Source organism: Melanostigma gelatinosum, assembly GCF_949748355.1.
Source record: "Melanostigma gelatinosum genome assembly, chromosome: 9".
Lineage (NCBI taxonomy): Eukaryota > Metazoa > Chordata > Actinopteri > Perciformes > Zoarcidae > Melanostigma > Melanostigma gelatinosum.
In genome coordinates, this window is record NC_136642.1 from 8,998,366 (window position 1) to 9,026,186 (window position 27,821).

Consider the following 27,821-nt stretch of genomic DNA (forward strand, 5'->3'; position numbering starts at 1 on the left):
AGTGTCCTACTGAAATATTTTACTTTGTAGGTCTGTAACACAAGATTTTTTAAATTCTTTATTATCTATGCTGCTTTAATTAAGACCTTTTACAAATATCTGTTTTTCAGATGGACCAGAAAATGTTCAAATCATTGGTCCAAGTGAGATACAATTGAAAGAGACCTTAACATTAAACTGCTCTGCTGAGTCCGTACCTGCTACTTACACCTGGATGCTGAACGGGACAAATATACACAATTCTGCTATTTTTACTAAAAGCATCACTGAATCTTCTGATAGTGGCGACTACATCTGTGAAGTGATGAATAATATAACTGGGAGAACATCGTCAGCGGGCCATGGATTGTCTGTAACAGGTACCTAAATGGTGTTGATTTTGTTGATAACCTGGAATGTTGACGCCAACCCACAGTGTTGTACGTCTGATTATCTGAAGTGTACTCGATCGGCTATGCTAGTAGCAGCTAATGTAGCGTCACGAGGCTAGCTTCAAGCAGAGATGACTCGCGGGCTACAGAAGTCCGGCTCCAACCATCTTCTAACTCCACACCCCCAGATTTCCTTTATCATTTTCAAACTTGTTATCCTCGTTTTACTTGTTATCTTTATCATTTTTGCTTTCATCAGATCATTTTACTTGTATTAGTCAGGACCATATATTCAGAAATATTTTACATTCACTTCAATTGTGATTGTGATTTTTAAGAGTTTACAAATAGCTGATGTTGCAAAATTGATTGTGTGATTTTGTATTTTTGTCTGGTAAAGACGGGTCTGGAGGTCTTTCAGCTGGTGCCATTGCTGGAATAGTTATCTTATGTTTAGTGGTTTCTTCTGCTGGAGCTGGTGGAGGGTACTATCTTTACAAAAAAAAGTAAGTTAAAGAGTAGCTTTTATTACCAGTCAGACAATTCTCCCTTTTATTATGTAGTAATAGATGACTGGCATTAGATTAACCCTAATTTAACACTGACTTTACCCTAATCTCTTGTAATTAGACTTATATAATGAACAGAAAGGATTCATTGTATTACATGAATGACATTCTTCACATATTCACGGGAGGTCAATGAAAATATATCTGTTGATTACATTCATAATTCTTTGCATTGAAATCACATAACTGGTGTATGAATTGGTGTTTTTGCATTTTTAGTGCTCAACTTAAGACAGTAAACAATCTTCAATTAAAGTTAAATCCGTGATCGAATCCGTGATCGAATAATGTTGGGAAAAGTCTACCCAAAGGCAACGCAAGTTACAGTTTGAATTCTGAGCTGCATCTTGTGGTATGGACACATTTTAACAATGCTTTATTCCTAATATTTAGAATCAACAAGAAAACTCCGCCAAATTCTAACAGTAAAGGTCTGTATTTATCTGATCTAATTCATCCTTATATATATAACAACAAAGACAGAATGCAAAATAAACTACAGTATAACACAATTATATTGTATATACATGCATACATACATACATACAACAGTGCATATGAATAATAAGATGTAACGAATCTTCTTTGTTTGCCTAGAACTAGAAGAATGTGTGTATGAGAACACATCACCGATATATGAAAACACATAAAACCAACGATCATCTTTCCTTAAAAGGTGAGTTTTTAATGAATTGATCTGATCTGGTAAAAAATGTATGAATGTACTTTGTAGGAAAATGCACCGAGAGTTTTCAGTGGAAATGATTTTATGTCGTTCAAATGAAGAAACTAGGAAACGCTTACTGAACAAAATGTTGATAAGAGCCAAAACACTTGACATGAGTGACATTTCCCTCTATTTTCACTTATGTTCAGCAGAAAACTTGGAGGACGAAGAGCTCCACAACAAGATAACACATTTAGCAGCCATGACATCATCATCAGCTTATTGATCTTTACAGGTAAAGTGTCAGCAAACCTTTGCCATTTACTCATTCAGTCGAGAGCAACAGTAGCATTTCTGCTGCATTTCCTGTCAAAAGCAGGAATACTCCAAGACTCAAGTCCAACACTCGCTCTCCTTTAAGGCAGCGTACAGTGGGTTTACCAGAGCTCTCTCGCTGAGACCTTCTAACGGAAAGAGTGTTATGATCGTGAAAGGACTGAAATAGAATAGGAAGCTCCACTGGGCTGAAGAAGTGAGGGATAATTATCTCAAGGTTTTACACTCTGACTTATTTTAAGGTTGATGTATGTTAGTATGGAAGATATATTTTTTTGAAAATAGCTATGATGACTTAAAAAAAATAATTTCTTGTTCTGCTATTACTAATGTGTTTGCATTTGTATGCGTTTGCATGTATTTTGTGTAATTAGTTATTTCTGTATTGAATATCTAATGCTGGCTTTTATTCTCATGTTTTATTATTGTGTCAACATTGAACAATATCGGGTTGGGATAAGACATCATGCAAAAGATACACACAAATAATTGCAACACAAAATATTAAGTTTTTTCCTCTGATATAATTTTAACAGCAACTGAATATGTAACAGTCTTTCATATATCATGGTCAGACACTGGCAACTGTGGAATGTATGTACTTATTGTTTATTTGAATTCATACATTTGACATTTGTGTACCGCTAACAAACTATAAATAAAACAATTAAGTTGTGCCTCTGAGGTTTATTCTTGATTGTTGACTAAGCTTCGTGGACAAGTCAAAGCTGATCATCAGACTTTGAAAGTGTTCTTTATGAATGTAATCCTCTGGCAGCTGTAATTATATGACAGTTGTTCAAGTTAACACTGATAATCTAACAAAACGCTGAATTGCAAAATGTCTGAATAATGAGACAAATCCGTTGAATCTGCAGATGACTTCAACGGCAAAAGCTGCAGAATGCCGCCCTCCTGTGATGGACTGTAGTTATTGTGGAATAATGCAATCTGGTGAATAAATCATCTCTACAAACAAGATGTTGGTATGGGAAGAATGGCTGCACCAAAAAACCAACTCATTTTGATTATCATATTGCAAATGCAATATGATGTGAGTTTTTGCTGGCATCTGTACCAAACAAAGATATTCTTAAGCCTTTTGGATAAATCTAGGCCAGCACATCTTTGCAGGAGACAATATTACATTTGAAATGGTATTTTGACATACAATTCGCCTTTAAAAATATTGTGCCTCTTGCGATTTGAAAATTGTAGTCGGCCATATTGAGATTTTGATTTCATTTTGATTAATTGGGCAGCCTTAATGGGAAGCAGTTGCGTTTCCATTTGTAATCTGTGTAGTATGAACCAATCACGTTTGAGCCGGCTTTGGTTGGATGCATGAAAACAGTCCGAGCAGAGAGCAAAAGAAGCTGAATTATTATCTGAAATGTGATATGGAACCCGTCGGCAAATTATTTTCCTGTTTATCAGCTTCAAATTAGCTTGTCAAATAGATACTTTTGAACCTTGGACTGCAAATAATGAACAATGCACGGAAGAGGAAGTCTTGGCCCTGATATCCACTGACTATACTGGAACATCAGAAACCACCTTGCCACCAGTCTTCAGATCGAGGTTGGTGAATAAAAGACGTTGAGCAAAGTGGTATTGATGTAATTTACTGATGATGATGATGATGATGATGATGATGAAGATTAACTCTCCCTGAGGATCCTTTAAGCTCAGACTGTCGCTCAGTCATCCTTTGGTCCAGACTGTCATCCAACAACGACTGGATGAACTGCCATGGCATTTGATTTAGACATTCATGTCCCCCTTGGGACGAATTTAGATAAATCCCTTCGTTTTTCCTCATCAGGTATTAATTTACATGGTCAACTGTTAATGTTAGGGCCCTCTTTTGTTTCCAATATGTGTCATCTGTTTTAGTATAACTGTTGAAAGTGGTTTCATTGTGGAGCATCTTATTCTATTTCATTTTTGTATTATTTCTAATTGCCCGATTTTATTATTTCCTCATTGCAGTCCTAACACTTTGAATCAGTTTTAAAACGTGCTGAATAGATCAAACTTATTATTCTATTATTGTTATAAGCATCACCATGTTTACATTGTTACTGCATGTTAGCATGCTGATGTCAGCATTTAGCGCCCTGCTATGCTTAAATGCAGTAGAGCTGCGTCACAGAGCTGCTAGTGTGGCCGAAGGCTCTTTTTCCTAAAGCTTCTGTCATGATCAAGTTAGTAACTGGTAACTAAGAGGTAATCATGAATAACAATCATAATCTCTGGTGTTCAGAACATGCAGTTGTCTTTTATGAGCTTGTTATGCAAGTTTGGAGCTATGGCAACGATAAGAAATGGTTGATTGAGTTAATATTTAAGCTTGCCCAGCCTGTGGACGTCTTGATGACATGTTTTATTGATTCCAGATTATCTCAGGGACACTTTTTCCGTTGTTGCACAAAATCAGACGGCAGCTGGTCAGATAACAATAGAAGAGGACCAAACTGAGTAATACACCATGAGCTATACATTTCTCAGGTCAACCATACTTGTGTTCCTCTCCGCAGGTAAGAAATGCAAAAGAAATTATTTTTACATTCATCAAAAATACAACTAGAGGTTGACAAATGTTGGCTGACCGGTAAACGTCTCAGCAGATCTCTGCTATGGACTAAAAGACTACAACATAAAGAGAGAAGTCTTTTAATGCTCCTTTATTCGTTTATTTTTATTATTTAAAAATTGGCATGGCATATAGGAAAAACTATTCTCGATTGCTTTTTTGACATCAATATTTTAGTGTTCTCGTGGTCTTGGTTGCATGACATCTTCATGTAAATATGACTCTAGATTAAACAGATGAGATTTTAAAAAATCTAAATCCAAAGCTTATTTTATATAGTTTTGTTGGCTGGATTTGATTTGATGCACGTTTCTGTTATTTCAAATAGGCTAGTTTTTAATTTGATTACATTCCCACCACCACTGTGCGTTGTTTTACAGTCTCAGTAACCTTTATCCCAATAATGTAACTGTCTTCTCCAGGTTTATGCTACGGAGAGGGTTTGCTACCAGTCTACTGGTAGTCTACCAGTCTGATTGCAGCTGTTGGAGGGAAGGTGACATTCACCACAACAGTGACTCCACCAGCAACACCATTCCTGTCAGTAAGCTGGAGTTTTACTGATATCCACAGTACTTCTAATATAATAACCTCATCTGATGAAGAGATAACTGGACCAGCGTATACAGACAGGATCACCTTCTTCAGATCTAGCGGATCTCTGGAGTTATGGAATCTGACGGACAGCGACAGTGGAGAATACAGCATCGTCATCATTGCAAATGGTGCAGCAATGCAGAACGGAAAATGCAGACTTGTCATACATGGTATGTTGATGTAACGTGGTTGAACAGACAGAAAACTAACTTTTTTTTGAAGATTTTGCTCCTTCAACCATTTTAAAGCAACACACATGCAGTGACCACAGAATCAAATATAAAGTCATCATTTCAAAACTGATGAAATGCCAGAAGTCAAAAGAATTTAACTTCTCAACGTTAACTTCTTGTGTTCGACTACTCTGAAAAGTCAAACACTAAAAGTTTCCACTGATCGTATCAATATCAAATAATTGGAGCAGCTACATCTTTATGACTTTGACCTACACCATATCTTTCCCGCAGCCATTTTCTTACGCAATACTGTTATCAGTTCAATAAAACCTGACTTTGATTGACACACAGGGAGCAAGTGTAAACCATGTCACAACTGTCCATCATGGATATTTAGGGTCAGGGTTATTTGACATTATGCATCGTTTTAGTGGATGTCCTGCTACAGCAACATGGTAGAAAAGCTTTGCCTCCCTTTGTGACTTTGTTCTTTGTTCATCTCAACCCACAGCACCAGTCTCTAATGCGGTGGTGACCATCAACAACACAGACTTGGTGGAGTTCAGCAGCGTCCGTCTGTCCTGCTCCGCCTCCTCTGCATCCTTCCTCTCTTTCCTCTGGCTGAACGGCAGCTCTGAGGTTAAAGAAAGTGAGAGAGTTCAGCTCACTGATGGAGGCTCCACTCTCACTATAATTAACGTGACCCGCTACGACCGGGGACCGTTCAGGTGCAGGTGAAAGACAAATATAACACACAGGAAAAAAATCATGGACACATCAAAATCCTCTACACGAATACAACCAAACTACAGTGTCTTCAAACAATCTGACTCTTTGAGGTTGTTTTTTTTTGTTTTTTTTAACAGTTGGACCTGACAACACAGCCATCAAAGCACCTAAAACGGTGCGTGTTGGAGATTTCACGATGCTTTCCTGCTCCACTATGTCCATACCAGCTCCAACGTTCACATGGCTTTATGATGGAAAGCCAACCAGCATGCAGGAGTCTGTGTATATCATCCCCTCCATCAGAAGCTTTGACGGTGGGACGTACACCTGCACTGCTGTCAATGCTGCCACAGGGCTGAGCCAATCAGTGAGCCACAAGTTAACTGTTGGAGGTATGTATAAAAACAAGTAAACTGACAGAGAAACATATCCCAATGAGACGTGAATTTTTCTGTGTTTAGGAGAAATGCATTTAGGATATTCTTCATGTTTCTCTTCCAGATTTTTCAGACTGTGACTGCTCAGTTGCTGCTGGGAGGGCTGCAATCATAACATTTGGATGTCTTCTAATTATTGCAATTGTGTGTGGAATAATTGTTTGTTGTATGATAAGAAGGAAAAGGTCAACATAAACTGTAAGCAAGTACATTTACTCAAGGACTGTACTTAAGTAAATTACAAATACCTCAAACTTTTACTTGAGCATTTCCATTTTCACTTTACACTTCTACTTAAATACATTTCAGCGGAAATGTACCGCAGCAACGCAGGACTCTTAATGTAATAAAGTATTTTACTTGAGTAAAACACATGACTTACATCTTAACAAGCCCTTATTTAAATTTTTCAGAGTCAAAAGCAATTATGCAGCACGTCTTTTTTTTTTTTTAAACCTTTATTTAATCAGGTAGTCCCATTGAGATTAAAAATCTCTTTTGCAAGATGTAAGTAACAATACTACATAACATTAAGGAGCAGTCTTTGTTTTTTATGCTTATGTGTTGCTAAGAAGACACCTCAGAAGATGGGTCACTCAGGTATAGTTCCATCATTGTTCAAGTCAAAGAATAACTTCATGATGTGAGTTGTAATGAATAAATATATTTTAAAATCAAGTACATTTCTCTGCATTTATAGTTTTCTACTGTACCGAAACATACCGAACCGTGGCTCCACTGTATCGTACCGAACCCAACCGTGGATTTTGTGAACCGTTGCACCCCTAGAAGTTATGCATTTGACCCGACAGATGTGCGCATGTGTATCCAGCCTGTGTTGTGAAAAATAAAGCTATCTTTCACTCAGAGCGGATTTAAGAGGATAACGAAAGCTCTCAAGAGGCGTTTAGTTATATCAAAAGCAATAGGTTTATTTATCAACAGAGTTATTCAGCCCAGCAATTAAACATGCATGGGAACTAATGGTTTCACTCTCAGAGCTCCACCATCAGAACACACTTGAACATGGCAGCGTGATCATATATGTAGGGTTCCTCCCCTAGAGGCCCATTGGTCAAATTCAAAGATGCAGGCGTGGCACGTTTGTACGTGTATGACACCTGGGTGGAGGCCTGAACGTCCGTTCACATTGGCCCCTCCCAGAAGGCGTTTCTTCTATCAGTATGTAGTGAGATTTTGAGGCGAGAGGACCTGGGAAAAGTGTGAAGAGGGGAGTCTGCTGGGGCGTTGTCCCTGTATCTCACTGTCTATTGTTCCTCCCTTATCTATTTAAAGATGGCGGCCTATTCCTTGTGGCGCAGTTAAATCAGTAGTCTCCCTCCTGCTTCTTCCTTGCCCTAGCGTGTACTGTGTGTATTGTATGAGTGGTTAATAAAGCTGCATAAGCTACTGGTTATTAAAACTGCAAATAAGCTAGTGTTTAATTAAAGCTGCATATAAGCTAGTTGCTAATTAAAGCTATTTTATCCCTACTAATTGCAAACAGTAGAAGGTGTAAACTATTACACCTTAAAAGAAATAATTTTCTCAACACCTGTCAGGTCCAACACAAAGGAATTTATGGAGCCCTCTTCAATAGCAGCTCTCACCTGTTGTCAGGTCAAATCTTATCTTTATTATCATTGGAGTATTACTGTTATAAAACACAAATCATTAATCTACAAGGTACAAGGTACGGGCAGATCAGGACAAGGACAGAAGGATGGCACACGTTTGTCAGGCGAACGGATCTCAGTCAACTTGTTTTAATGCTTTTGAAAAACGATCAGTCTCTATGAAATGTAAGTTTTGTATTGAGACTCACCTGGATACAGCCAGGGACATTGGATTATTTAATGAAAACACAAAAAATGCATGTTTTGTGTTTTGTGGCGAGGGTAAAGTTGGCACAATGAGGATGCAGTCATTCATTGTACAAACCAGGCTAATACTGTATGTAATCTCTGCAGTAACCTAGAGTAACCCTAATATATGGTGACTTTGTGTGATCTCCTAGGAGCAGGAGGCACATCACAGAGCATAGAAATATATGGTTTCTTTGCAGCATTCATTTTGGCATTCTGGCGCCATCGAGTCGTTCTATCTGATGTTACCTTTACACCAAATTATAAAACATGCAAATAGCAGATATGAAACAATAAAAACAAATTTGTCTCACGTAAAAAAAATGAAATAAGCTAACTCAACACAGAGTTCCATCTCTCCTTTGACTGCAAGAAAAAGCAGAAGTGGAAACAGTGTTACTCTACATGTTCCTACATCAGTTACTGATTATTGGATACAATGACGTCCTCTAGCAACATTCAAGAGTAGTAGTAGTGGTCGTAGTATCATTTAACATTTTGAAATGAAATGACCTGATCGATGAGCTTTCTTATTCTATCGCTTCATCAAGTGATATAATTTGAAAAGCTCCCGACACTAAAGTCCAGAGCATCACTGGCACTTCTATTAAAGCTGGTGGCATAATGTTCTGTGGTTTGGAGGCAGTCAGTCAGGCGACATACAGTAATTATGTAAATATTGAGGATTATCTGACATGCAAAACAGTGGCTTTTCTCTGCTGTAAAATATTAACCCGGTTAAAAAGATAAGACTTGGCAGTAGCTGCACTCTGTAGAGGTCAAAGGTCAACCCGGTTGAAAGATCTAAAAAGTAATGACTTTTTAAATAGCTTTTTATCAAAATCAAACCCAAAATACAACTCACATTCTCTACTGAAATTGTTTTTTTTTCTTGTTCAGGAATCAAAGTTAAACTTCTGTAAACTGTCTGTTAAACTGTGGTATTCTCGTTTACATTACAGTAAACTTCACAGACTTGGAAAATGGCCAAGGGATCCATTCAGAGCTCATAAAAACCTGGAGATGTAGCGTGACTACATATGTTAAGAATGTATTTTGCGTCACATAAAACTTTGGTTTCTGTATTAAACTATAGTTGCGAAATTCAGCTTTGTAAGAAATGAGTTTGTGGAACAGTTACACTTGATTCTGTTTTGACTGCAGGGACATGGTTTTATAATAAAGCATCAGTTAATGATTCCATGGAGAACAATTCCTTTAATTTTTTTTAGACATTGAGAACCATTTCTAGAAGGATAAGTTCTCTTGTCAATCCGTCAGCACCTTATGAGCCACATTAACTCCATCGCTCCCAGTGTGACAGCAGAGGTTGAGTGACATTACATTTACACTTTGAGTGCCACTTACCAGAGCACATTGTTATTGAGAGGCCACAGTGACGCGTTCTGTACATTCACAGGTCAGGAGTTATAGACACGCGACACATTTTGAATGCCTCATTGTTTCCGCTGATTCAATGGTTGGGTCTCAGTATTTGGACTGCCACTTATCCGACTGGGATCTATTCTGGATAGAGGTTTGTGAAAACGGCAACAATAAATGCAAACATACATAGAGGCATTGAATGAAATATCTCCATTTATAATAAATTAAAAATTCAGTCCAAGAGACGTGTTTGCAAAGCTGTCTGGAAGAAGTTAAAGTGTCTCCTGGACGTCTTTGATCCTCCTAATCGAGGAATGCTACGCCTCACTGCTGCTCCTCAAACACCACCCTGTAAGAGACCCAAAAGCACTCACCGAAGAGCTCATAAAACTGATGCACAGCAGGCCTCCACCACCATGACTCAGACTTCCGATACACATCGTCAAAGGACTAGTCATTCATTTGAGTAACTTTACTGAAATTGGTTGGATTTTGGAAAATCTACTAACACAAAGACAATATATCCACAAAGTATGAAGATGGTCCAAATGTTGTTGTTTCATGCCTTTTTTAAATAAAATATATTCTTGTTTGAACAACTTGTCAATGAATTATTCTAAATGCAGTCTGGATTTACAATTATAGCTGAGCACAACTGTTACGACTAGTTTCATTTATCTTCACAACTTTTGAATTCGATCATCAGCATATTAATTGTACATTTGGACATTTAATTGTGGGGTTCTTTAAAAAAAGCTTTTTTATTAAACTGATAATTGCTTTACGATTAACTTGAATTATAAGAATTGTTTTATTGATGAGACCTCCGACAGGATAAAATCGGCAGAAAATCATTAAAGATTTTTATTTCAGTGGCTTACTAGTTAATTGTTAGAAGATTACGTCCCTTCATACTGTATTGTGTTGCAATTACAGTAAAAAGGTGCAAATCTGTTTACGGAAAGCACCGATTACCAATACCGTGTCAAGGTTTCTTTAAACACTGCTGACCTGTATTTCTCTGGTCAATGGACATTTCTACATAAAACTAATTTGTCCATCCACCCGAGTCTCTTGGTAACTTCTGACTGAACTCATATCTGCAGGCGTTTCTGTGTGTTTACACAGTGGCATCGTAAACCGTGTTTGTGCTTTTCATTACTGAGTGTGTGGGGGGGGGGGGGGGGGGCTAGATTTGGTCCTGGGCCGTCACTGTGGGACGATATAAGAGCAGGAGCACCTGTGACTCCATGTTCTGGATTTCGAAGAGGACGTCACGTTAGTCTTCATGGACATCAAGATGCTCAGTACTGCCGTTTGTTTGGCGCTTGCTTTATCAGGTAAATTAAATCCCGATGATGTTTTGATGGGCTTGTGTCATGATTGTTTGATTTGTTGTATTAAAAAAAAAAAGAAATTAGGTTTGTGTGTAGGTGTTATTATCTTACCCCCGGGGCCTCTGAGCGGAGCTGTGGCGGACAAAGTGAAGTTCACCACTACCCTCACACCTCCTGAGAGTCCGTTCCTCTCAGTCAGCTGGAGCTTCAAAGGGTTGAACATCATCACCTCCACCAGCACCAACGTCACTGGGCCCGGACATGCCAACAGGATCTCATTAGACCGAGCCACGGGGGCCCTGGAGCTCAGGAACCTGGTGCTGGAGGACAGCGGGGAGTACACCGTCACCATCATACCAGACGGAGGGCTGCAGAAACAGGGAACGACCATACTGAATGTGTATGGTGGGTGTAATGTTGTGAAGTTTAAAATAGCAGAGAAATGTCTGTCACTTGAAAACAATTCTTCTGAAATGAGTGACATCCTCAAAAGGACATTAATTGATGTATCATTTTCATCCATATCTCTTGATACTGCAAGACCTGTGGTGGACACTGCTGGAATATCTAATCCAACCCAATACAGCAATCCTGCGAAGAATGCCACCTTTTCCAAGCCGATTGTATTTCATTTTGTAATTTAAAAATCTAATTTCAGACAAAGGTGTTGAAGCCTTTGAATGTAAAGCAAAAAAATCTGTTATTCTATTCACTCCTTTTCCTGTAAATGCAACACGATTCAAGGATTTATAGGTTATATTTGTCACGGTCTCAAACAATGCTCGGCATGAAATGCAGTGTAGCTTCTAGCAATTAGAAGAAAAAAGAATGTTAAAGGATCAGTACAATTGTAGATAGAGAGCAGACATTCCTTCACTCAGTCGTCCATTTACTCATTGTATTGACACTCTTCATGTTCTGCCAGCGCTGATCACTGGAGCCATCATCCGCAGCCCCGCAGCCGTCTTGATAGAAGACAAAAGCTCCACCAACCTCAGCTGCGACGCCTCCGGCTCCATCAGCACCAGAGTGTGGACGAAGGACAATCAGCCGCTCCACCCGAGTGGCAGAGTCACCTTCTCCGTGGACAACAAGACGGTGTTCCTGCATCCTGTTCACAGCTCCAACCACGGCACCTACCAGTGTCGAGTCAGCAACCCAGTCAGCACCATGACTGTGGCCCATGAGCTCACTGTCAACTGTGAGTACTGCTCACTCAACACTTCTAGTATATTTATGAGGAAAAGAAATAAAGTACAGTTTATACAGTGGTGAAATGTAATATCAGTACTTTTACAAGGACCTTCATACTTCTACTTCTCTTCTCTGTGCAGTTGGACCACATAAGATATCGATTACTGGTCCAGCAGCAGCAGCACTTGGCCAGAGAGTCACACTGGAGTGCACAGCAGACTCCGTCCCACCAGCGAACTTCAGCTGGATGTTGAACGGCAATGACACAAATGTAAATGACTCCATGTACATCATAGAGAGGTTGGAGGCAGAGAACGTCGGGAATTACACCTGCACCGCCACAAATATGGTGACAATGATGGAAAACTCCACGGTTCTGAATCTGAGAGGTGAGACATTTCTTTTCCCAGTGGAGTCAGGAAAGTGATGCATTCAGTTAGTTGTCAATAACATTTGCATTTTGACAGTGTTGTCTACATTTTAAAGCAAGCTGGCGATTCCAAGTGGTGATGATTGTTGTCTTTTTTACTCCATAAAGCATCCTGCGGTGCTCCCCGCTGGTCGTTTTCATTGCTGCTCATCAGCACACTGATTCTGAGAGGGTTAATGTAAGAGGAAGTAGCAGGTGAGATTAATCGAAAAAAAGATGATAGATCTGTGTTATCCTTTTGTTCTTTTTCACCGTCGTACTAATTTACATTGTTGTTTTTTTCCTCAGTTTCTTGCGTCGCTGATGCATTTTTCTCATGGCCAAGGACCCCGATCAAAATCAATAAATAATGTGCTGCACATGACATGTTTATTTGACTCGAGAGACATTAATGTTACAGCTCGTCATTTGTGAGACAAAGTGGAAACTCTCACATTTGAAAAACAACTATCTCCCGAAACAGACTTTGGGAGATGTAAAAGTACAAGTAAACCCGTGTCCTCAACAAGAGAGTTTTGAGGTAGAGTTTGTGTGGCGATTGTTCCACGTTATTTTTACCTCGTATATCAAACTGTATAATGCATACTTGCATCCTGTATGAATGAAATATGATCTATGTATAGTGTAAATGCATAATTTGCCAATGAATGTATGATGATGTTGCTGAAAGAAGTGACATTTCAAAGACAAAGCTAGTTTGTGCCAAATATTATTCCTGTTTACAACGTGAAATGAATCTTAACATTTTAATTAAAATAATTAAAACCTGTTAACGAATTAGGCGACATTTTATTTACCGACATTTTCAGCGCTACACATCAACTCTACTCTCAGGTCTCAGTGTCACATTGACCACCAGCGGGTGAAAAGGTTTTTACATCCTTTACTTCATCCTTCAGATTTCAGTCTGGTTAGATAATAATTCATATTTGAGTGAAAACGATGGAATTGTGCTTTAAGTGTAGCAATCTGGAGTCTTTTGAAAAATGAGCTTCAGGTTTTCTGAATTGTGAGACGGTTCCATATTTTGTATCAGTTTGTGATACTGCAAATATATAAATACTGCAATATTTTCACCAGTGAGCCATAGGCTCAGTCACCATTGTGTGCGATAGATAGTGACTTAATAGACATGTATTTAGAGGAAGAGCTTTAAGATTGACACTTTAAGTAAAAGGTAGTAATACTTCAATGCCAAAATACTTCACAGCAAGTAAAGGTCCTGCATCCAAAATGGTCCTGAGGTAAAAAAAAAAAAAAAGAAATACAAAAGTATTATTGCCAAAAATGTACCAAGAGTAATATATTCGTGAGTTATGTCTCTCGGAGATGTAAAGCTGTATTTGCTGTAATTCTAGCTATCGACACTGTACCAACACATTCACAATGTTAATGCACCGCAGTCTCCAAGATGGAAACGTATTGTGTGCTTTGACTTCGAGGATTGTAACTCAGAGCTGCCTGTTGCAGTCGTTATTCCCGTCTTGTCCCGAAAGACCAATAATTTATAGGCTCGACCAGCTGAGTTCGACCAACTGAAACAAGCAAAGCTTTGCATCCCTGACCCCGATTACTCTTGAATATGGGGCTAATTTATCTAGGGACTCTGATTGGTGGAGACAATTATACATCACTTTTCTGAGATGCAGCTCCTACCCGGAGGCTTGACACGAGGTCACTGGTGAGCAGCTATACAAGTAATGCAATGTTCTGCTTTATGCTCTTGTTTCCTCACACTGTTATCATGCAGCATCTCAAAACTGTCAAGCAAAGCGAAACAAACTGAGTACACGGGGTGAAATCTGCACAAAGTACGCAGAATTAAAGAGGACATTAGATATTACATATAGCATTATCAGCAATCACAAACCTGATTAAAAACTTATCAGAAAATATTTGGAAAGATGCAAATTTGCATCTTGTTCAATGTATTATTTAATTTAAACCTAAATAGCGTCTATGCAAACATTTCACGTTTCCCTCTTTTGATTCTCTTTAACTCACACTCAAACACATTATCTCACATTGATGAAGATGTTGATATGAGGAGACGAGCTGTGATCCGTTCAGCACAAGGCTCGCAAATTTCCTCCGCATATATAAGAGGAACACAAGCTTATTGCAAATCTGACATCACACTGCAGGGTAGATGTTACATGTATAGAATATAAAAATACATATCACAAGGACTACACATACAAACAGAATATCCAATCAATCTATTGTTATTACACTTTGTGAGGCTAGTTCGGCTCCATTTCTACTTTCATCTCCAGGAAAGATGAACACCACAACAATGTAGAAAATCATATTTTGAGTTTGCTATCACACTTTAAAAACAGCTTGAAGCAAGATATGTTTTTTGCTTTTCGGCTGACAGCACAAGGAAAAAGATCTGAGAATTTGATCCACCATAAAAAAGGGACATCTGGATACTTTTTAAAATCAGTGAGCGATGATGCAAAGCTTCTCATATTGATACAAATCCACAAAGCATAACTCAGTCCTGCTTATCCGGGAATTACTGTGTTCAAATAGTAAACTATTAAATTCTCAAGAAAAAAAATGGTGTCAACATCACATTAGTGTTTCTCTCAACGGCATTATCATCTTTTGACCACACGAGGTCGCTGTGCTACTGGTGGACACTTGGAGGGTGGAAGAGAGGAATAAACTAGGCTCACAGCTTACTTTTGAAATTACAGCCTTGATCACTCAAAAGTGAAACAATCGGCCTGTAAGAGTTGCGTTTTGTAAAAGTGCTGAGAGAAAAAAGCTTCCTACCGTTGTAATGGCCATATCCTCTTCTCTTTCTTTGGTGACTTGTTTTAATAATTATAAGACAGCTTTTGAGGAAGATGTTGATGCCTCTGGATGTTCCATCATGTAACTTTAAGCTTGAGGAATATAAAAGGGAGTCGACAAAAATACTGCATACACCTGACAGCACTTTTTATTTATAGTATCATGTTGAGGCCGTGGTTTTGCAGCACTGTGTTCTAATCGCAGTCTAACCGCACGTCCGTCACTCTGTGTTGGTGATGGACTGGTTGAGAGTATGTTCCTCTTATGCTTCTTGTTCTCTGTATACATGCAATCATTCTTTGAGACCTTTCTGACGGTCATGTTTTTTCAGTTTTCTACTGAAGCACCAGCTCGACGGATCTGCCTCTTTGTAACTGTAAGTTTCCTTCATGTTGATTTGACTTAAAAGCTGATTTCTTTTTCTTTTTTTTAAAGCAGTAGGCCTATTGTGTTGAATTGTAATGCGTTTCTGTCATTTTGTCCACCGCCTGTAGTTATGAACAATGGAAACTTGCAGCAAATCACCTTTCACACTTCTGAAGGTGATTTTCATTACATTACTCCCAGGTAAGAGAAAATGTTCTAAACTTTTTAAAAGTTATGATACACAATAAATAAGATAATATTGGTTTAAATAATTTAAAATGTTTCTGTTTAAGATAGTTCTACAAATAGTATAGTTTTCTTAAATACTCAGTAATGTGAATGTTAGTTTTGCAACACAGCCTCTAAAAAGTCACAGAACTTAAACACAATATTTTAGAAACCACAGAGGGAACCCACAGTAAGTCTAAAATCATTTGATTGATGAATGAAATCTCCTGCTACCATATCACCTTGTTTTTTGGCAGTTCTTCGAGCACAAGAAGTCAAAGTGACGGGATACCTCGGGCATGATGTCACCCTGCCATGCCAAGCCATCACAAGACCAGAAGATAAAATTGTTCAGTTTCAGTGGCAGCTCAAACAACCAGATGGAGAGAAAATCAACATCATTGTTTCCAGCAGTCAATTTGGAGTTAATGTTTCAGAATCGTTTCTAGAGGAGAGAGTGGCGATTGAAGAACGATCTTTGATCATTCGAGATGTGGAAATGAGCGATGCAGGGTCTTACATCTGCAGCGTTGCAGTCTTTCCTAATGGGGCACTTGAAGGAACCACCAGCCTTTATGTTCAAAGTGAGTAAGAAATAATCAGCATTACTCCAAGCCACAAACTAAGTTTGAATGCATTTTGTTTTATATTTTCTAATTTTACTGTCCATCACCTGTCCATCCCTCTTACTGAACTTCACTGTTTTAAGACACACAGGGATAATCACGGCCATCTTTCTTCTATCAGAACAGATGCAGTTATCATCAGGGTTGGTGTCGGCTATAGTGATTGCTGTCATTGTGCTGTTAGTGATCATGGCTGCCATTTTTTATCTGATCTTCATCAGAAGGTGAGTGTGAATGTGTGTGTGTGTGTGTGTGTGTGTGTGTGTGTGTGTGTGTGTGTGTGTGTGTGTGTGTGTGTGTGTGTGTGTGTATTTTGCATAGAAATATACTAGCATTAGATATCCTCTAAATACAAGAATAAATGTTCACCAATAACTACATCCGTCAAGTGGACGGTAATATTTAACAATGTACTAGTGTATTTATGAGGACCTTGAACTTCTTGTTCTTTGTTTTGGAAGACAGACAGACGGTAAATTACAGGAAAAATGGGTGGGCCCCATCAGCCGTGCATGCATTAAGGAACCTAGAAAGAAAATATAAATTGTTCTCTTGTGTTTATAGGTGAAAAAGGTTTTGCCAGGATAGACTTAAAGAAATGATCAGGGGTTGTTGTTTTTGTCACTTGCATCTCAGGGCTTCTGTAAATATATCATGAATACAAAAAGGTTTTTTAGGATGAGAAAGAAAAGTCACTTCAGATCTAAAGTCAAAGCGGGTCAATCTCATGCAACTAATCACAGGACTCTTGATTCCTTCCCTCAGACGTGATCCTGCGGTCCGGCAACGCGTCTACATTGGTGAGAACAAAAGCACTCTCCACATCTGATGGATTTATATCTCATACGTGTTTCAGTTCCCTTGACTTAAAGCGCGTCTGTCTTTCAGATACAGGTGGTCCCGTGATGGATGTGGCCAGGCCATCTGTTCTCATAAGAGACGAGGTGAGCTGGTGTGAAAGCACATGTCTGAACTCAAGTTCGATACATTTCAGTCAAATTAAATGTTGTTATGCTGCTGTTGTTTCACCAAAGCAACATAATGATGCAACTGAGCAGGCCTCCACCTAAACACTCTTTTTCACACTTACTCATAGGATGTGGTCTATTCTGACGTGAAGCTCAAGCGATCAAGACATTCTGCACTGTCGTCCAATGAGAAGCACTCAGCAGACGATGTCACATACTCCGAGGTCTTAATTTTGCGCCAGCAGCCCAAATATGATGAAATGTACGCCCAAGTAAAGAGAAGTGCAAAAGAAACACCAACAACTTAAAGCCGGTGTATGCAAGTTGCATTTAGCACAATTGATCAGCCGATCAACCGCTTTTAAAATAATATCGAACCTTTGTGACTGCTCCAGAACTTCTGTACATGTTCTCATATATTGTTTTCCCATGGACCTGTGTTTCCCCTACAGCCTCACAGCAGGTGATGCAGAAAAAAAGGAAACGTGTTTTTCACCCAAGTCCACAGCGCTTGTATTAGCTGTGGTATTCTTAAAAAACAAGAGTCTATAACCACGTCTATAACCATGCCATTAGTTCTGTGAGGCTGCACTGTGCTCAATGCTCACATCGGCATGCCAACATGCTAACAATGACAATCCTAGCATGTTGATGTTTAGCAGGTTTACCATCTTCATCGTATTGGTTGAACATGTTAGCATGCAAACATTTGCTAGTTAGCACTAAACACAAAGTACAGCTGAGGATTATTGGGACAATATAAATCAGATGATGCCACAAAATGTCAGGAGATCAAAGTTATTCCAATATATGAACCATGAATGCACAGCAATCCAAATTGCATGACCACCCATCGAATAGGTGTTGAGCTGCTCAGGTAGACATTACTCCACTAAACCTCATTACACAAAGTTCCTATTCCTCCATTGCTTAAAAAAAGACAGAAAAAAAAGGAAGACAAAAAAGGAAGTAAAAAATGAATCAATAGGGAACCAACTGAACAATACAACACCAGTGTAGCGTGAGCTGAAGGTGCTTAGGGACTTCAAAAAGGTTGCTCAATTTCTGCAGTATGAACTTGAATTGCCCTTTTGTTGTGATTCAACTAAATCTGACATGATGTTTAGAGACTGATGTGTACCACTTGCTTTTGCATGTGAGCCTATTTTAGGTTGACAAGATTTGAGTGAGAGAGGAAGGCTGGAGTTGTTGTGGTTTTACTTCCAATTCTTACTTATTAGATTTTAACCCTGCCAATTTTTAAAAAACTTGCCCCAGCTTTGAACCAAAAACAATATTTGCATATTATGATACAATACTCTATATATTCCGACAGCATCGATACTGGTAATAGTTGTCGTATTTGACCTGATACAATATTCTGTCTGCTTTAAGTCTGTTGTGCAAAGTCCTGTTTGCAGATGTTGCAGTCTGAGCGTGCCTGAAGTAAGAAGGTGACAAAAATATGGTTTTTACAGTTGCTCAACATTACCAACAGTCGTTTTATGTTACCAGCTTGTTTTTAGCAGCATTTCCTGACAGTGGCGTTTTGTGGGTGTGAGATCATATCTGTTATAGGTACACTCACTTCGTGTTGTCGTAACATTAGAAAACTAACAGTGGAAGTTTTGCAAATTGTCCCTCTTTTTAAAAACTCTTTTTTTTTCTTTAATGTACAGTAGAGTTCTTTCATGGCAGGAAATGGATAAAGATCAGACAAATGCAGTTTCAAGGAAGTGCATTCTGGAAATGTTTCTACAGCCATCATGTTATTCAGATATGAGAAGAAGAAATGCAGACACACGTCACTGTGGTACAAGTGAGAATGATTGAGCCACACATTTTTGTCAGCTGTTAAGAAATGAAACTCTGAGGACAAACAATCAGCAAAACAGGCTGCTCAAAACACTCAACGCGCCATTTGTCGTTTTGTGTTTCAGTCTAACGCAGATCGTTTTACTTTGAGTCTCGGTTGAGTTTTTATGGGTTTTTTTATTCATCTGTGGTCTTTTTGTGTCTCTTTGTAGTCGTTCTGTGTCTCTTTGCAGCAACTTAATTTGATTGAATTTCCAACAAGAAATCTTAACAGCCACTTCTTACAGAGCCCCTGGGCCTGGGCCCGGTAGGCCTGTTCAGTAAATCCATCCATGCTAAAAAGCCAACGAAGTCACCTTCTGACTCTGGTGGGGGGGGGAGCACCAGGTCTGACCAAGTTCCATTCTGATACAGACGACATGAATTGTTTTATGTTGTCATGTAAAAGTGGGTTTTTGTCTCAGTGGGTCAGTTGTCCATCAGGTGTGGTGATGAATGGCTGACGTCTCCTTGATGATAACTTGATGTAAATTATTTGATTCTTGAATAAAAAAAGTAATTGAAAATGAAAGATTTCATGATGGAACACTTTATGAAACAACGTGTTAAACACGATGGTGAATGTGTGTGAAGCACAGCAGCTGTGAGAGAGTTGGGAAGAGGAGATTTGTTTCCACACTCGTTAAACCGGTTTCAATAAGCTCGAAAACTGCAGTGGTAGAGGAAGTATCGGCATTGTTGCTGTTATTATGACCTTAACTGGAAATGAATTACCGGTAGATTCAAATTTGTAATTCATAAGAATCGTTGCCGCTTGGAGAGCTGAAAGTTTTATAAAACATACAGTGAAAGCATATTGCTGCTGTTGATTTACATTGTAGGTTTTACCCAAGATCTAAAAAACCTATACAGAGTCTTCCCTTCGCATTAATCCTGAGCTTATTGTGTGCACAAGTTTGAATCCTAGTGATGTTTAGTTTCACCTCAAACAGTGCCTTTCCTCAGAAGGCTTTCTATGAAAGCTTATGGAAATGATCTCCCATCCATAATGGAGTGTTAAGGGAACACCACTCTGATGAAGGCAAGATAGCTAAAAATATTTGGGGAATAAAAACATGGTTTACATGGAAAAGAGTTGAGCCACTTGTTTAACTTTGACATACTGGTCTGCAGAGCTTCAGTGCATTTTCAAAATTAGCCATGAGTAAAACATATTCCACATTTATATGTATTTTCACATACATTGTCTGGTGTTATCCCTGAATTGTATTCAACACAGGAGCACTTCTCTGCACATCATCATCATCATCATCATCAGTTGGCCACATGAGGTCACTGTGCTACTGAAGGTTGTTAATGGCAGCAGGGAGGAACGAAATACAGGAAATCCCGACGGCTACATATTGCAGTTGGAAGACGAGGTAACGCACAGTTCTATTTCATCCTTACTGACCGCCAGAGGCAGTGCTTAACACTGGATGTATCCCGTCTCGCGCATGCGCAGGTCGAATATTTATATCAACAAAGTCACGTGTGACCTCGGATGACCACCGTCATCTATAAGTTCCGGTGTCATCCTGAGCTCAGTCCTTTTTTTCTTCTCGCGTCGCAGGTTAGCTACCATGGTAGCTTAAACAAGGATGTGTCTACGATCAAGACATATTAGAGCTCGTCGCTGTAGCCTTGTGACTACCGGTCGGAGTTGCGGTTCTCTCGCCCTCCAAAGGCTGCGACGAGCTGTCCCTCTTCGGAGGGAACGGTGTGTTCGCCGTTCGGACATCGAACCCCGGACTGGTGGCCGCCCCTATCATCGGTCGTCACCAGTCTGATAAGGGTCAGCTAAGTCGTGATGACAGCAATCGGTAAGATCGATTAACATTGTTTTCTATAACAGTTGTTTGTTCCACGGTTGGCAGAGCGCTTCCGCTCTAGTAATCGAGTGGCGCGCTAACGAGAGCGTAGAATTACGCTGTCGGGCCGCCCTTCACAGTGTTACGGCTATCACAGTTAGCAGAGTGTTCCTGCTCAGGCAAACTTTGTGAGACACTAGTCCGCATTGGCGTTGTGTACATGGAGATTTAATCTTTACATCTGACGTAATTCGCAGTTAGCAGTGTCTTCACTCAGGCTAACTTGGATGCTAGCTGGCTAGCTAAACAAAGCTGATACTGGGGCTGTAGCCATCAACTTTGTATCCTTACAGCTGTCACAGTTAACAGAGCGTCCTCGCTCAGGTTAACTCAGTGGGAAACTAGCTAAAACAAAAGCTGATACTGGGACTGCGTCCATCAACTTTGTATCCTTACGGCTGTCACAGTTAACAGAGCTGTCACAGTTAACAGAGCGTCCTCGCTCAGGTTAACTCAGTGGGAAACTAGCTAAACAGAGCTGATACTGGGACTGCGTCCATCAACTTTGTATCCTTACGGCTGTCACAGTTAACAGAGCGTCCTCGCTCAGGTTAACTCAGTGGAAAACTAGCTAAACAAAGCTGATACTGGGGCTGTAGCCATCAACTTTGTATCCTTACAGCTATCACAGTTAACAGAGCGTCCTCGCTCAGGTTAACTCAGTGGGAAACTAGCTAAACAGAAGCTGAGACTGGGACTGCGTCCAGCAACTTTGTATCCTTACGGCCGTCACAGTTAACAGAGCGTCCTCGCTCAGGTTAACTCAGTGGGAAACTAGATAAACAAAGCTGGTACTGGGGCTGTGGCCATCAACTTTGTAGCATTACAACGATCACAGTTAGCGGAATGTGCTCGCTCAGGCTAACTCGGTGAATGCTAGTTGTACTAAATCAGCATTGAGGTTGTGCCCATGGATGGTTTTGATGCATTACGGCTGTCGAGTTCGCTCCGGCTAACTAGAAGCTAATACTCGGTGTGTCCATTGATTGTTGTAAACATTATGGACATATCGGTAGCGGATATCAGTTAGCAGAGTGCCCTCGCTCAGGCTAACTGGTAGCACACCAAGAGTTACAGCGCCTGTCCAAGTGGAGAGTGTCCTCGCACTGTAAGGACTGTGGGTTTTTTTGTCCGTTTTCACAGTAGCAGAGTGCTCTCGCTCAAGCTAACTGGTGGGACACCAATATCTGCAGCAGCTGTCTTAGTGAAGAGTGTCCTCGCTCCCCTCTCACTGTAAGGACTGTGTTCTTTTTGTCCGTTTTTCACAGTAGCAGAGTGCTCTCGCTCAAGCTAACTGGTGGGACACCAATATCGGCAGCAACTAGTTTAGTGAAGAGTGTCCTCGCCCCTCTCACTATAAAGACTTTGCCTGACCTGTTTCCACAGTGGCAGAGTGCTCTCGCTCAAGCTAACTGGTGGGACACCAATATCGGCAGCAACTATCTTAGTGAAGAGTGTCCTCGCTCCCCTCTCACTGTACGGACTGTGGTCTGTTTTGTCCGTTTTTACGGTAACAGAGTGCTCTCGCTCAAGCTAACTGGGGGGACACTAATATCTGCAGCAACTATCTTAGTGAAGAGAGTGGGCTTAGAGAGTGTCCTCGCCCCTCTCACTATAAGGACTTTGCCTGACCTGTTTCCGCAGTTGCAGAGTGCTCTCGCTCAGGCTAACTGGTGGGTCACCAATATCCGCAGCGGCTGGCTAAGGGCAGAGTGTCCGAAGGATCACTCGCCACTGACTGCCCCCTGCCTGTTCTCTCAACCTTCAGCAGAGCGCTCTCGCTCGGACTGATTGGGAATTCCGCATAAACTAGTGGGACAAGGGTTCCACCAGAATCGCGGCCATGTTCAACTCTCCCGGCTGTAGGACCTGTATAGCTCCTCTTCAGCCGGAGGACGGCCCTGACCTCTTGCCCTAGCAGGGAGAACCCAGGCAGGACCTGCGGCATCACGCCTTGAGCAGTAAGGTCTGCTAGGCTGGCCGAAGTGGAACACCTGATGCGGGAGGTCTACCTCCCCCTGTCAGGGCAGCTGAATCCAGACCAACCTACCCTGGTCATTGGTATGGCGCTTGCACGCTGGGCATACACAGCAGCTGGAGCATCCACCTGTGAGTGCCTTCTTCAGGCACCTTCCCGCCCTCACCACCTTTTCTGTTCCTCCCTCCGAGGAATATCTGAGGGAGTTGCGTGCATGGTGGAGACACCAGGGCTCTCTCCCGCCTTACATCAGACCATGCAGGAGGTGGCAAATCTGGCCTTGCACGTATGCCAGCCAGTTCGACGACTATGGCGTCCATCAGTTTCCCCTGAGGAGACTCTGAGGCCCGATGCCAGGTGCCCTCGACCCAATGTCGGGTCAAAGATGACCTGCTATCCAGGGCTTAGGACACAGCAGCGCTGTGCACCGTATCGACAACTCCCTCTCCCACCTCATGCTTTCCCTCGCAGATTCTCTGCAGCGGGCTACTTCGACGCTTCTGCTCAGTGATGCTTCATTGCAGGCGTTTGCGCTCATATCGAGGGAACGTGGATGTATGATGTCCACCCTGGTTCAGACTCGCCGCCAGGTTTGGCTGGCGCAGTCACCCCTATCTGAGACATGTAGGAGGACCCTCCATACTGTCCAGTGGAGCCTGGTGAGCTGTTCGAGTCAGCTGCTGTACAGGCGCTTCAGCGGACTGTTAGAGCTAGCCAGACCTGGCAGCAGTTCTCTGGTCTTTGCAGGGACATGCCTGCACCCCCAGACCTAGGGGTCCCATTTTTGGCCCACAAGGCCGTTTCTCAGCCTCCAGCTTACCCTAGTAGCGCAACAGGCCTCGGCGTCCTGCTGAGAGGCCGGACCGCTACCTATACAACCCTACTTACGTCCCCGTCCCCCCCGGCAGGGGTGCCAGGAGATGTCTCCAGGCCGGCTGTCAGGGTTCTTTCTCCCATCAGCGGATTTCCAAGGGAGAGTGGTTCACGTCTATCGACGCCTGTTCCCATGGTGCATCACCACAACTTTCAGTCCTGGGTGCTTCCATTCGGACTCTCCCATCTCCCCATGGGTGTCCACAGTGTGTTACTGCTGTCCTTTCCCCCTGCAATCGCAGGGCGTGAACATACTGCCGTACTTAGACGACTGGCTGACCTAGGCGCCGTCCCGGCTTCAGGCGCCACAGGACACTGCTCGCCTTCTCTCACGTGGCCCGGTAGGCCTCAAGGTGAACATGGAGAGGAGCTACCTGAGCCCTTCTCAGAGCATAACCTTCATTAGGGTGGCCCTATGAGGGCCTGTCTGTCGCCCCAGTGCGGATGGCTGAACAGCCTTCACTTGGATGCCAAGTGGCACAGATACAGGGCAATAATATTATCGAAACAGTGTCTATTCATCTATTCACTATCCCCATGGAGGGAGTGCATATCTGGCGAACAGTGTCCCAGGAACCGAGCCCCAGGGGCTCGGTTCCATTCCACCAGGAGATTGTCACAACAGTTACCTGCCTCTCAAGGCGGGTGCAGGGTGACAGAACGGGACAGCCTGGGGGCAGTTGTCTGCTGAAAGACCGCAGGTCCAGGTTCTAGAGCTAGCGCTCGAGCACTTCCTTCCATGTTGAAGGGAAAGCATGTGCTTGTCCGGTGGACAGCACCTCTGCTGTGATTTCCCATGAACTATCGATGGGGCACCAGATCTGCAGAAGTTGCTACGGGGATCACCGTGGCCTTCTGACTTGGGAGGCCCCTCGCCTGACCAGCCTGTGGGCAATGTACCCACCAGGAGAATGGAACAAGGTTGTGGTTTTCCTGTTCCGTTACAAGCCTCCACCGGGAGAGTGGCGGCTGCATCCAGACGTGTCGACCCACTGCCCCCACTGGGTCTCCCTGACGGAGAGGACCAGCCCTCTGGGTCAAGATGCCCTGGCTCACACGTGGCCAGAGGATCTTCTTTATGCCTTTCCACCAGTCCCTCTGCTTTTGCTATAAGCTTGTCAGAGTTCTTCCCCGACAGGAGGGATCTCCTGTCGCAACTAGAGGGTCGGATTTGGCATTCCAATCCCTGCCGCCTTCAATTAGGGGTCACGGGAGGGCCCGACCGGATGCTGAGTGGCTGCATAGAACCAGTCTGACGGACTATTCTGAATGCCAGTGCGCGGTCTACCTGCCTGCAGTACAAGAAACAGGTGGAAGCTGTTCTCCGACTAGTGTGCGACTCAGAACAAGGTCCCAGTACAGCGCCCCGTGCCTGCTGTACTGAGTTTCTACAGTCTCTCCTGGATAAGGGCCGGTCTCCCCTGCATGGGACCTACCCTTGGTACTGGACAGCTTATGCTTGTCCTTTTGAACCCCTGGCACAGGCGGAGCCTAGATGGCTATCAGCAAGACGGTTTTCTCCTTGCTGTCAATTCAGCTCAATGTGGGGGCGAGCTGCATGCCCTATCAGTGGAAGAATCATGTCTGAGGTGGAACTCAGATGGCTTGGGTGTCACTTTCTGGCCTAAGGCAGTGTTTCTCCCAAGGGGGTGGATACGTTCACATATAAACCGGCCTATCCAGCTGGCAAAGTTGACCCCCCCCCCCTCCCCCATCGGGAGAGGAGAGGTCAAGGCTGCTGTGCCCAGTGTGGGCCCTCAGAGCTTATATGGCAGCCACCGCCTGCATAGTCAGTTATGGTGAGCCTAAGAAGGGCTGTGCTCCTTTTTAAGGGAAAAAGGAAAAACGGCACCTGTCCCACTGGATAGTGGAGGCCATTGCCGAGACATACAAGGCGAGCGGCTGCGCTCGGCCATCCGGGGTGAAGGGTCACTACCAAGAGTGTCTCCACACCGAGGGCAAGCCTGAGTGGTGTGCCTGTGGGGGATACATGTGCGGCGGCCTCATGGGCATCGCCGAGCACATTCACCAAACACTACAGAGTTAACGTTGCCGGCCCTCACCCACTGGGGAGGGTTCTTGGCCAATTTTCTCTGCCGGAGCTATAAGGGGTAGTTACTGTGCTTCCTCGTGACTCTTTTGGTATAAGTCATCCAGTGTTAAGCACTGCCTCTGGCGGTCAGTAAGGATGAAATAGAACGAAAGTTACGGACGTAACTACGGTTCTATGAATCCTGGATGACCGCCAGAGTTCTTGGTCACTCGGAATCCCGTGAACTCGCGAGAAGATTCCATAGGACTGAGCTCAGGATGACACCGGAACTTATAGATGACGGTGGTCATCCGAGGTCACACGTGACTTTGTTGATATAAATATTCGACCTGCGCATGCGCGAGACGGGATACATCCAGTGTTAAGCACTGCCTCTGGCGGTCATCCAGGATTCATAGAACCGTAGTTACGTCCGTAACTTTCGTTTGTGCTGTTTCGTCAAACTGAAAATGTTCACAGTGACAATTTGCAGCATGTCACCGCTTGTTCTTCCGTGGCTCATTTACATCATGATCCCAGGTAAGTCAAAAGGTTTAAAATAAGTAAAAGTACGGTACGTATTGGTAGCAAAAGGTGAAATTTGCTCTTTAAGAAATGGCTAGTGTTATATCCCTGCTTTATCATTAATGCATTAGATTGCGTGTTAATGTTCCACTCATATTTAAGCTGGTTGAGGCGTGCATATATATATATATATATATATATATATATATATATATATATATATATATATATATACATATATATACATATATATATACATATATATACACATATATAGATATATATATATGTATATATATGTGTATATATATATATACATATATATACATATATATACACATATATATATATATATATATATACACACACACACACAGTAGTTTAATAGCAATGAATTTTACAAGGTGCTTATGAGGACATAGCTACATAATGTTCTGTACGTACAATCTTCTTCATTTTCATTTTAACGAGTAACTTCAACCAACACACCGATTCACGTCGTGGAATAAAATTGTTTGACAAAAATAAAGTAGCCGACTGCAAACGTGTAGCTTACTTGAGAACAGTACTTGAATAAATGTAAGAATTATTTCTGTGTAAACGGGGGGAGTGTGGTGCCTGGAGGTAGAAGAGCCTTTTAAAAAGATTAGTTTTTAACAAAATATGTTTTTAGAAGCCGTGTTATGTTGTTAACACAACATGTGTTGAATAATAATTTAGAAACAGGAGGACTCCATACATGTCTAAATGTAAAAAAAAGGTGAAATTACAAAAAATGTAGTTTTTAGTTTGATGAATGAAATCTCCTGTTACCATAACACCTTGTTTTTTGGCAGTTCTTGGAGCACAAGAAGTCAACGTGACGGGATACCTCGGGCATGATGTCACCCTGCCATGCCAAGCCATCACAAGACCAGAAGATAAAATTGTTCAGTTTCAGTGGCAGCTCAAACAACCAGATGGAGAGAAAATCAACATCATTTTTTCTAGCAGTCAATTTGGAGT

At 41.7% G+C, this 27,821-nt stretch overlaps 2 protein-coding genes across 2 annotated transcripts; both read left to right on the forward strand.

Moving 5' to 3' along the window:
• Positions 1-6,309: 6,309 nt before the first annotated feature.
• LOC306782700 (cell adhesion molecule CEACAM20-like) lies at positions 6,310-12,872 on the forward strand (the record flags this gene model as incomplete). The annotated part of the gene is made up of 5 exons (XM_079276144.1): positions 6,310-6,433; positions 11,151-11,471; positions 11,992-12,267; positions 12,401-12,649; positions 12,799-12,872. The coding sequence occupies 5 exons, from the start codon at positions 6,310-6,312 to the stop codon at positions 12,870-12,872; spliced, it is 1,044 nt and encodes a 347-aa protein (XP_079132270.1).
• A 3,674-nt stretch (positions 12,873-16,546) lies between these two features.
• On the forward strand, positions 16,547-18,485 carry LOC306782807 (uncharacterized protein). The gene is made up of 5 exons (XM_079276259.1): positions 16,547-16,673; positions 16,837-16,939; positions 17,481-17,515; positions 17,604-17,659; positions 17,812-18,485. The coding sequence occupies exons 1-5, from the start codon at positions 16,589-16,591 to the stop codon at positions 17,989-17,991; spliced, it is 459 nt and encodes a 152-aa protein (XP_079132385.1). The 5' UTR covers positions 16,547-16,588; the 3' UTR covers positions 17,992-18,485.
• The last annotated feature ends 9,336 nt before the right edge of the window (positions 18,486-27,821 follow it).